Here is an 11,974-nt window from a genome sequence, read left to right as displayed (position 1 = left end):
ATTTAAAGGTACTGTGAGGAGCTTCTTGATGTGTTGATTCTGGTGACCCCTTTGGACAAAATCATTGAGTGTAAATCCAGGATGAAGACTGCATTTCCCATGAGCACTATCACCCACTGTGGTAAAGATGTGGCTCTTGCCAAAGCTTGCATTTATAGTGGAAGCAAATTAATGAATACAGAACAGTACTTCATTTTCCTCAAGACAGCTTTGTGCAGGATGCAGAGTGATGAGGTAATGTGACAACAACAAAACTTTGCAAACTCTGACTCATTGCTGTTAGTTTACAAAACAAGACCCTTTGTGCAGGTTGAGCATTACTTATCACAGCCCCGGTGTCATGATATATGCACAGCTGTCATGTCTGAATAATGTATACATGCATATGGCTTAACTCTTAAGTCCTCAAAGAGTAGTAAAGCATTCACACACTGACATAAACATTAAATGTTCATAGCCATTGCAAGACATATGTCAAAACAAAATTAAACAAGGGGGGAACTCCTCCTGCTTGCTAGCTTACTTCGTACTGTGAAACTCTACTGGTTCTACACATAACCACTTCTAGATGACTGCCAAATATTGACTTTTTTTTCTTTTCGCAGAAAATCCACACTACAATGTAATATAAAGAAATATGCTGTCACACTCATCGTACTATTTAGGCCATTGAGAGGTATCAGTATGAGAGTAAGACTATTTCAAACTCAGTTAAAAACTCCTCACTGTGCCATTAAAGCTTATGTTAGGAGCTTTTAACTGGGTATGAAACAGATTGAAATGTTTATGTATGCCCTTTTTTGAGTTGCAGAGAAATGGAGATCATCAGCATAAAGAGTGATTGTTTCCATGTAGTTATTTTTAATGTCTGAAACTGTTGCCTTGGGGTGGGTTTTAGACAGAGTTATGGCATGCTGTAAATACAGCCCTTTTTTAAACATATATTACATAACAATGAGGGATATATTTGACTGTTAGTAAAAAGCAGAAAGATATTTTTGGTTAAGAAACATTACTTACACGTTCACAAGAAAATCAACAAGGTCAGCAAAGAGAAAAGTGGAACCTCCTCACTTCTTGGCACAGAAGGCACCAAAATCGACCAAACCAAACATTCCTTACAGAAGCTTTAAATATTTGCATTTGATTGTCTTATTTTTTATTTACTTATTTAAGCTTTATTTAACCAGGTAGCCTAAGTTAATTGAGAACCAATTCTCATTTGCAATAACGACCTGGGCAAAAAGGCAACACAGGTGGCGTGACAATAAATAAAAAAACAAAACAAAAAACATAGAGGACATACAGAGGAACCTAGAGACAGAACAATACAATACAAAAATATAACAGCAGTGAACAACTTAAAAGCAACTTAAAAGCAAGTGCAGTGATGTTGAGTTATGGGGTGTAATAAGTTTTTGAAAGTGGCGAGTGAAATGAGAGAGGTCAGCTTTAGGGATTGTTGCAGGTGATTCCAGTCGTTTGCAGCAGAAAACTGGAAGGAGGTGTGACCAAAGGAGGTCCGGGCTTTGGGTGTGATGAGGTTGATAAAGTTACTTGAGCAAAGGCTACGGTTTGTGCTGTGAATTTTGAATAGTTACTGTAGATATAACGGGGTTTTACCAGTGAGGGATTTGTAAATGAATAGAAACCAGTGTGTTTGTCTGCGAGAGTAGAGTGCAGGCCAGTTCAGCTGAGAGTACAGGTGACAGTGGTGAGTGGTGAATGGGGCTCTAGTGACAAAACGGATGGGAGCGTGGTAAATGACATCCAGTTTGTGAAGGAGAGTGTTGGAAGAACTATGTTATTCAATGAGTTTAAGTATCATGACTGTACAAGCTGTTGTTGACCTTATGAGAGATCTAAAAACCCATTCGTTCAAACATTTTCAGGTTTAACCTTATCTTAAAATAAATATTACAGGACCATGCTTGAAAAAGTATCTCTGGCATATCTTTACATACATTTATTTTTTATTTTCTGTAGCTCCGGATTTTGGCACGTCCTGTGGACAAAGTGGTAAGTCTTATCTCTTGGAATATGCATGATGATAAGAAGAGGTTTCTGAAAAAACATCCTGCCCTCTTTTAATGGGTCAGCATGTAGCTCACTGTGATTCTTTTCAGGGAAATATCTGTTTCTTCAGTGTGCTGTGACTCACTTTGTCTGACACCTACTCAGCAGCATTGTTAAAACTGACAATATTAAAATCAACAAACTTGTCACTGATGGTCTCTCTTGCTTTTAAAGGTCATGTCGGGCCATCAGAATTAATCTTAGTTTGTTTGCTAACCAGAAAAAAAGTCCTCATAGGAGCCTTAACATAATGACCAAAAGTACTTCTATGCTGTTTTCACAATAATTCAACAATGACTAAATATGCCTCTTTTATAGTCTTAGAGTGAATCATCTCAAGCTGCTGTGGCTTTTATTGTGGTTTTTTTTTTAACAAAATACAAGGCTGCCCTCTGGTGGTGATAAAAGTATAACCAGTGAAGCGGCTAAATCTTTAAGTAGACTTGTCCTTACTCCATGTTATGCTGCTATGAAAAAATAAGAACCCACTCCAAATGTTTCCTTTAAATGGGATTTCAATGTGAATGGAAGCAGTCCAAGTCCAATATTAATTAAATTTCAGTGTGGACACACCTCATTCTGCCTAATGAGGTATTGATTGGGTGATCACCTGACAAGTCAGAGAACATGGCTAAGCTGCTTGAATTGTTGTTGTGAAAGAGTGGTGGAGAGCATGCCAAGACGCATGTAATGAAAAATCAGGGCTCCACTAAATGTTGATTTGTGAACTCTTTAGAAATTAGAAATAAAGCAGCTGTTACCCACTGTAACTGTTACTAAAACAGTAGTATTATGTTGCTTAAAATGAATATGACCTTTTCTTTGCATTGTTCACAGTCTGAAAAATATTGCATCTTTTTGCATCTAATCCAGTTAGGATTTTCTGCAAATAAAAGACCTCAATGTGAATATATTATATAGAAGTTAGGAAGTTGGGTGAAATGCTGTATACAGTAAAAAAAATAGTTTTAATTTCAGTCAAACACAAACCTCAGTGGAAGCAGAAACGATATATTTTTGTAGTGGTCTCTTGAGCTGTATATGTGAATATAATTATAATGTGTCATCAAGGGCAGTGAATTGGTGACAGTTTAACATCCCTGATAAAGAGTTGAATAAAAACATCTTAGAGAACAGCTATGTTGTTTTCATAAAGACTACAGGCTCCAGTCAGATAACCCTGACTCATAGCGAAGGTGAAGGCATATCTCCCTCCTAAGGATCTAGAGAGAGTTGTACATGCCTTTATTACGCCTAGGCTTGATTATTGTAATTCTTTGTATGTCGGCTTAGACATGGCGTCTATTCAGCGCCTGCAGCTTGTACAGAATGCGGCAGCTCGCCTCCTGACTGGCAGGAAAAAGAGGGAGCACATCACACCTGTGCTGCGTGCTCTCCACTGGCTCCCAGTCCGTCACAAGATTGATTTTAAAGTTGCACTTTTAACATACAAGGCCCTAAATGGATTGGCACCATCCTACTTGGCTGATCTTCTCCATGCTCACAACCCAACCCGAGCACTGAGATCAACAAACCAGCTGCTCCTGGATGTGCCTAAAAGTCGCCTTAAAACCCAGGGAGACCGAGCCTTTGCAGCAGCGGCCCCCAAGCTCTGGAATGGCTTGCCACTCCAATTAAGATCGGCCCCAACTGTTGAATGTTTTAAATCTTTGTTGAAGACCCATCTCTTCTCTTTGGCCTTCTACTCGTGAAGAGGACATTAATATCCTGTTATGTTGTTGTTTATTGTTGTCTTCATGTAATTTTTACTTTTTACCTTGTAAAGCACTTTGGCCAACACTGGTTGTTTTTAAATGTGCTATATAAATAAAGTTGACTTGACTTGACTTGACTGTGTGTAAGCATACTCCATTTGTTAAGTCTGAAAATAAAACCTGGATTACAAAATTCACATTGACATGCATTAAACACAAGGTGTTGTGGTCTACAGAAGCAAATAATGCTGTTATTATTTGAAACAGGAAGATAAATATTTGAATGTTAAATGTTGCCACCACAAAAACCCTTACATTAACAGTGTGTGGTTTCTTGCTTTACTGTTTGACATTTTATGTTAGTTTTAGATATTAATTTTACAGTCCTCAAGGAGCAGAGGTCTGATCTATCTCACATTCTGAAAGAAAGAACTAGAATCTTACTCAGTGAGTTTATCTATTTCCTGATCAAAGTATTTCATCACACCCAGTAGAATCTACGCGGATCTCACTAGTCCAGATATAAATCTTGTTTCAACATACTACAAGCCAAAAACCATTTTGCTGATTGCAATGATTAACAAGAGCTTCTAGTGCAGCAAGTCAGTTTTAAGGTTTCTTTTAAGGAGTATTACACATTGTTTCAAGAAACTTTACAAACTTTTGCTCGTTTCTTGACTTGAAATTACAAATGCATGATAAGATGGGAGTTTTTGCAGCAAGCTCAGTTACTGTTTCCAGTAGGGTGTATGTATGTTGAACAACCTGTTTTAACATACAGACATCCCCTCACAATTATTTACAGGAAATGTAGGGTGACAAATTGACCTTGCAACATATCTTTGGAATGTGGGAGGAAGCTGGAGTACCTGGAGGGGACTAACACATGCAAAGAGAGAACACAACATCTCCCAACAGAATGTCCCCAGCCAGGATTCAGAGCAGTAACTCTGCAGCCAGACTATAATATCTCAAATTTAGAATTAACCAAAGTTAAGGGACTCAGGTTTTTTGAAAGTCAAGACTTGGAACCTCCTACTTCATAAACTGTTGAAAGTAAGAGTAAAAATCCCATTTTAGTAACTGAACCTGGAAAAGCTCCAGTGGATTTTGCAAAGTGAGGAAGTCAAACCATGTGATTTCTCACAAACTGTCTCCCTGCTTCCATGGAATCTGCAAAGAAAATAAAAGTCCGGACAATTTCAAGTTACTGTAACACTTTATTTTCTTAAATACCACAGAATATTAGTACAGTCAGTCACACACATTTTCAGGAGGCAGAAGACTTTCTGGTCCCTCTCACCCTGCCTTCATAAAAAGGGGGTAGAGGGAAGCATCGAGTGGCATCAGAGGCTACGTTTACACACACTTTCACTTTTACAGTACACAGTGCCAACCACAGTCCAGTTAGGAGGTTCAGTTGGCAACTTGGATAACCTGTGACAGTGTCCGTGTTGCAACAAACAATCTATTCAGCCATAAACAGCGGTCACTTAAAGGTCAAACAAAGGTTGTTATCTTTTACAAGTAGGAAAGAAATTATAATCCCAGTAGTCATAGTTTTGGTCTGGACAATATATTTATAATGGAAGGTCTTCAAGGCTTCATTTACCAATTGGATATCATTAGCCTATAAAGTGGCCTTTCAATGAAACATTAGACTACATCTGAAAAAGTTATCTTGTGAAAAAGAGCCAAAGTCTTGTTGCCATACATGCAGTGTCACAGGTTTACACACCTTTATCCAGGTTATTCTGAACTTCTTCAAGAGTCAACATGAACCGGAATAACCACATAAACAGCAGAGCCCACCATGCATGTAAACATAGCCAGTGTCGACAGCTACAGTATGTACAGTGTTGAATCAGGCAGTGCATGATGAGACCAGGTCAGTAGTGCCACAGTCAACAGTTAAAAAGTTCATATTTAAGGTTCAATCTCACAGGTTTCATGTTCGCAGTCATGTAAAGACATCATTTAAATCACTTCTGCTGTTTCTGTCTCTGCATTCATTTCTCAGTAGTACCATCACTGAAGCAACAACAGATTCATTGGCACATTAAACACCATCATGAACAGAGAGTGCTGTAATGAATACAGATTTTGTGAGATAAAAATCTAAGCGACATTATCAGTGAGCCATATCAGTGTGATATTTTTATAACAAAAGTCATCAAAGGAAAAGAAAGAAAACACGGGGGGCTCTTTAGCCTGGCGTAACAGTGCAGCAGTGTGAAATGATGAATTCATAGCCATTAAAGTCTAAAAGGCGGGGAGAGGACACTGAACAAAACACACGCTCTTAAAGGATGCAGCAAAGTAGGAATGTGCTGAATTCCACCAGAGAAAAAGGATGCATTCACTGCTGAGTGCATGAGGTGGAGAGAGAATGCAATGCAAATGACTTGTGGGGAAAATAAAGCGTATTTACAAGGTAAGAAAGGAGTGCAAGGCTAAGCTTTCATAGACATTCACACACTTAAATTCAACGGTATATACCAAAATGACATGCGTAGAGGCACATACATATTCATCGTACAAAAACAAAACATACCAAAAGCTTAACAACAGTCAGACACGGCTCCTGTGACTCAAATCTGATCCACCTACAATGAAAACAAAGCGCATCAAAGCACTGACATCATGGGACGTGAAAAAGGCAAAAGCTGAAGTTCCAGCCCTTTGAATAAAAAAAGATTAACATCGTCACTGCAACAAAGGGACATCAGTTATCTTCCCTCCATCTCAGCATAGATACTGAGTGCCAGCCTCATCGTTTTAAATGAGATTCCACAGAGTGAGAAATCCCTTTTCTTATAAGAAGTTAAATATTTGGTTTTCAAATTGAGCTCTCAACTTTGAATGAATACTTTTGAATGTGTCAGTGGCACAGTGTTCATGGAAATCCAAATAAAATCCCTGCTTTGATCCCTTAAGAGAGGCGGAATCCGAAGAGATCAACATTATGTGCTAAGAACTTTAAGTCAAGACCCAAGCTGTAAATTTGGATTGGAATCAGTGTTTGACTTCGACATACAGACAGTTCAAGAACTGTAGAAATAAAAGCTTGGATCATTCATGCATTCTTAAACAAATTTTCAGAATAAAGATGGGTAGAAGGAAACTAGCCTCTTCAATTCTCTGCTCCTTTGACAGGAGGTATGTTTGTAGGCTGAGGTAAATGCATGCCTTCAGACTCTGCCATAAAAAAAACAATAGAGAAGCAGAATATAGATGCAGGAAGTCATTCCAGTGTTTGACTTTTACCTGAAATGCTACAGACAAATCATAACGCTCTCTTTACCCCATTTAAAGTCACAAAAACACCTTTAATCACTTTTCACTGGTAGTTTGGCAGATCACATGGAGGAGAAATGATTAGAGTCACTGTCACAAACTCATATTCAACAAAAATTGAATAAATGGTCACTACAGAGTAAAATAATTCAGACTTTGTTTTTCTTCATTTCCTTTCTTACTGCTCCTTCTCGTGGAGAGAGGCACGGACGCGCTGGCGCACATAGAAAGCGGTCAGAGCGCTGCAGCAGGCAGTGAAGATGAAAAGTGCAACGGCGTCGTGCGCAAGATCGCCATGCAGACGCTCATAGAGGGGCCGGCGCTCTGTGAAGTCTGTTCGCAGCGCCTCAAGCTGCGTCAGGGTGCAAACCACCACGAACACGTGGAAGATCTGGTGGCCCTGCCCGATGAAGTCACACCTCCCGGGGAACAAACTCTCCGGATGCGGGCAGCAGAAGAAATAGGCGCTGATGAGGAAAAAGACCACGTGGTATAAGTGGTACGCCACCACCGGGTCAGAGCAGCCCTCCTGGTAGCAGCTGTAGATGCGGTGAACTACTGGGCTTATGTCTAGACAATAAGCCAGGGCAGAGGGCACCACCTGGAAGAGCTTGTTAGCAAGCTTGGGCATGTCAGAACTGGCGTATTTTCCGTAGCAGCAGCCGAAGCAGGTGAGCCAGGCTAGGAACGCTGCAGCTGGTAAAAAGATCCCCTGCACTTTAGAGTGCCACCCCTTCTCTATGGCATAGTAATAGTGCGCCAGGGCACTGCCATACTGGTAGACTGCCACTCCCACATAGTCGAGGAAGTAGAAGGTGTAGTAGGAGAGCTCAGACTTTGCAGAGAGGAGGTGAGCAAGAGCGCTGCAGGAGAGGTAGGTGAAGGCTGCCAGGAGCACGATGAAGAGCGGCTGAGCGTGAGGGTCTCGCAGGAAATCCACCGTCTCCGAGATCTCCTGCCACTTCACAAGGATGATGAGGGCGGCCAGCAGATGGGTCCACACGTTGAGGGTCTCGTTGTGCCTTTGGAAGAGGGTAAGGAAGTAGTAGCGCCAGCTCTGGTCGGTCTGCCTGTAGCCGGCAAAAATGTGACGCTCGCGGAACACCCAGGGAACGTCTGACTTCTTCACAGTGCAAGGCAGCGTGGGGAAGGCCGACTCCAGCAGCTGAGGGATCTGACGCAGCTGCTGGGCGTTGATGAACAGGCGACCGATCTGCTCCATCACCACCGTCGCCATGGCAACCTGGGGGCCAGAGAGGAGGGAAAGAAAAATGAAGCAACAGTTGGTCAATATCTGTCCAGCTTTTAAGTTCTGTTGTTTCCAGGTCTGTTTGTGTGCATCTGCGCGTGCACAAAAGCATGGATAGATTTATTTGTGTGTGTGTGTGTATGTGTGTGTGTGTGTGTGTGTCTGTGTGTGTGTGTGACTTCATTCACACACTTCTACCATCACAAAGCCAAGAAGTGATGCTGTAATCACATGGTAAATAAAAGGAGTAATCATTAACATTTCATTAAATATTTATCACAGTTGTAAAGTTAAAATAATTTCTCTGGATTTAATGGGTATATTTAATTGCAAACAGCACATATACTTATATATATATATGTATTTTTTTACTTGTTTTAACAGAAATAGCATCTAAAGATGTCACATGGTGCTCAGGGAAATTGTAACAGGCTCTTTTACTTTTTTCTTAAGAGCAAATGATTAATATGAAAGTATTCGTGATATTCACTGATAAAATGTTTTACATGTATTCAAATGACAAATTAAAACATGATATTCTTGATGAATACTTTTTATAGCAGTGTTTCAGTATATTCTTGACCACTAGGGGGCAGTAAAACAATCAAATAAAAATGCAACATTCACCTTTTATAACCTCTTAAACTTGTTATGACTAACATGTTACACAACTGTTAACAAGTTCAATGACATGAAAAGCTCTTCAGCTACTAATTGCTCCACTCTGTGTAGTCCAGAGCAGGTAGTGTTCAATGGATGTTGAACGCCCACCCTGGACACCATAGAGGTTAATGAGAGTGGAGTTAGAGGGCAGAGGATAGACTAATACTGGACTTAGACTAAAAGCTTCTATAGAAATGAATGGAAACATTGCGTGATGACCCTGAGTGTCCAACACTGACAGCGACCTCATTCCTGCCACACATCCGTCATATGATGTGATGCCAATGACAACCATATTGATTAGAGCGGCCTTCAGTGTTTGAAATTAATGCACCATGGATTTGATTCACATTAATGGATATGACTGTTGGTGGTGGCTGTGGTAGCAGTTGTGTTGCTTGCTTTTGTTGTTATTTGTCTGATTGGGGTCCCCGAGCTTTTCATCTGCTACAACATGATGAATCATGTTGAAGGACAGCTTCACAGCACAGGAGCTCAGGGACCATAAAATCCCGACCCCAGCTGTCCTCCTTACTGCCATAAATCCTCACATTGAGGGTTTCTTTCTCTATCCTCAGTAACTGCATTTGCAAACAGGAAATTGCCTCCTAAGAGGTGTTGAACTCAGTCACAAAATCAATATTCCTACAATTTTAAGTGGAGAAACGTAACAAAGACTCACTGTTTTTTGGTAACCAAGTGATACAATCAGAAAAAAGCAAGTATCATAGATAGAAATCAACCAACAGGTGTCTGTTTGTGGCTAAATGAGACTTATATAAGGGATGTGTCAACATATGGTTATCACAACATGTTACGTTTGAGTTATTTTTATGCAGAGGATTTACATCTTTCCAATACATTGAGCTGACATAGAGTTTGTAGATATATGAATTCTAGTTTTGTTTTACAGTGTAGTTATACATTACAAAACCATAGGACTCAATGGATATGGGAATACAATGTATGACACTTCATGCAACGTCCACTATAGTAGGCTATACCTATGTGGTGGCCTCATTTCAATTGATTTCGGTTGAAGGTTGTGATTTTTGTTAACTGCAACAATCTGATCAACTGGACTTCACAATAATTCAAGTAAACTAACGCACTGTGCCCTACTGATGTTCTCCATTGGGTTTACATGAGCACCTACGTGCACAGAGAGCAGGGTGGACTGATCTGACCACCCCTCCTTTCTGATTGCATTTTACCTCTAATGCACAGTGGTAAGGCATGGAGACAGCAGCTCCATAGAAAGAGGCTGTGTGTGGCTGTGTGGGATGAACACTGGCGAGGTTCAGGAGGAATAGGCGTGGAGTGATGAATGGGAAGGGATTACGTAACATAACCCCATCCGCCGTCCACACCCTCCGATTCCAGCAAAGGGTAGCAATCCTTTAAAATATTTATGGAAGAAAAAATGCACGGCTAAAACAAAGGAAAGATCTGTCAATGTCTGTGTGTGAAACGCTGGCCTGTAAGGGCCTGGTGCAGTAAATTCCCACAAGCAAAATCTTGCACCTGATCGACATGTCTGTGGAAATACGAGATCTAGTGTCAGAAACCAATTTGCATCCCCTCTTCCTCCGAGTCTGGAGGCTACTCTCGAATCTGTGAGCATCACGAGTCTCCTCTGTGTGCTGTGTGTAATGTGTTAGAATAAAATACCGCTGCACGTTCACAGGGGTTTGCGTCCAAGGCGGATCTGACCGTATTTCACGCTATGTCACTGTAAAATTTCACCGGAAAAAGACTAGCTTGAATTTCTCGAATTGGGTCAATATCAGTGACAAAATCCACCTACCTGCAGATAGAAGAATCAAGCCAGAGTCTACAAGTTAGCCGTCGATGATTGATTTAGAGCCGTACAGAATATAGATAACATTGTTTGAAGGGGTGAACTGATCGAGGATGGCCGTGACGGGAGCAGCGCCTGGCGGTTCTCACAGCGCAGCTGCCGGGAGGATACAAGTCAATTTGACAGGCGGTCATTCCAGCCAATCAGAGTGCACGACCTTGCTCATCACTGCTGACGCTCCCGGGGTTTCAGCCAATCACAGCTGCCGCCTGGTAGATAAACCCACCTTATCATAACGGAAAGTCTTCCTCTCAGAGATGAACGTATGGCACCCTGATGGCACCACTGAGGCATTTCTACAACACATGATTCCTTATTGCTCAGTGATATTCATGAAGCAAGTGCTGGCCTGATTAAAAAGAATTCTAAAGAAACATTATGTTTCTAGGTAGACTCAGTATTATTCACGGTCATTTAAACGTACATGTTTACCAGGGGCGGATCCAGATTATTTTGAGGTGGGGGGCACAGAGGGGTACAACAGTTGAATTAGGGGGGGCATCTAAAAACAAAAAAATGAAGGCCAGCAAGCTCATTCAGCTATCAGCTTCCTTCATACTAACTTATCCTAATCCATAGACTGTAAATAAAAATGGACAGCGTTGCTCCGCCTCTTCCTGTGTACAGTTCTGAAGCCAAAAAATCCCTCTCCTGGGCGCAGCCATTGTGCAGCCAGAGCCTGTGAAGCCACTGTAATAAGCTCTGCCCCAACAGCGTAGCGTCCCAAGACGCTGTGTGTCCTTTAAAGTTTCACTCTACGCCGACTGTGAATCAAAGGAAACCCGGAAGTAAAACCCTGTTTTTTAAACTCTAATAACTAACGAAAAATAAACTTTTCAGGAAAAAGAGGCCTTGGACACAAAACAGTCAAATACTAACTACATATCACCACAGCATACGGATGTGAGAAACATTCGTACGACGTGTATTTATTTTTTAAAGTTTGACTGCTCCCCCATTCAAATGAATGGGGGAGACGGATTTTTTTACCTATACTGCAGCCAGCCACCAGGGGGCAGTCACACTGCTGAAAGCTTCACCACCAGGGGAGCATCTGGCTTGCTTGATGGCACCACACTGAGGCATTTCTACCATATATGATTCCTTATTGCT

The 11,974-nt window shown here is 41.1% G+C and overlaps 1 protein-coding gene across 1 annotated transcript; it reads right to left on the bottom strand.

Moving 5' to 3' along the window:
• Positions 1 to 4,991: 4,991 nt before the first annotated feature.
• On the bottom strand, positions 4,992 to 10,962 carry paqr7b (progestin and adipoQ receptor family member VII, b). Its single transcript, XM_034698715.1, has 2 exons — positions 10,808 to 10,962; positions 4,992 to 8,331 (listed from the first exon to the last, which is right to left on the bottom strand). The coding sequence occupies exon 2, from the start codon at positions 8,323 to 8,325 to the stop codon at positions 7,267 to 7,269; it is 1,059 nt and encodes a 352-aa protein (XP_034554606.1). The 5' UTR covers positions 8,326 to 8,331; positions 10,808 to 10,962; the 3' UTR covers positions 4,992 to 7,266.
• Positions 10,963 to 11,974: the final 1,012 nt, after the last annotated feature.

Source organism: Notolabrus celidotus, chromosome 12, assembly GCF_009762535.1.
Source record: "Notolabrus celidotus isolate fNotCel1 chromosome 12, fNotCel1.pri, whole genome shotgun sequence".
In the NCBI taxonomy this organism is placed as follows: Eukaryota; Metazoa; Chordata; class Actinopteri; order Labriformes; family Labridae; genus Notolabrus; species Notolabrus celidotus.
The sequence above is the reverse complement of the archived record's forward strand: the minus strand, read 5'-3'. Positions and strand labels throughout refer to the sequence as shown.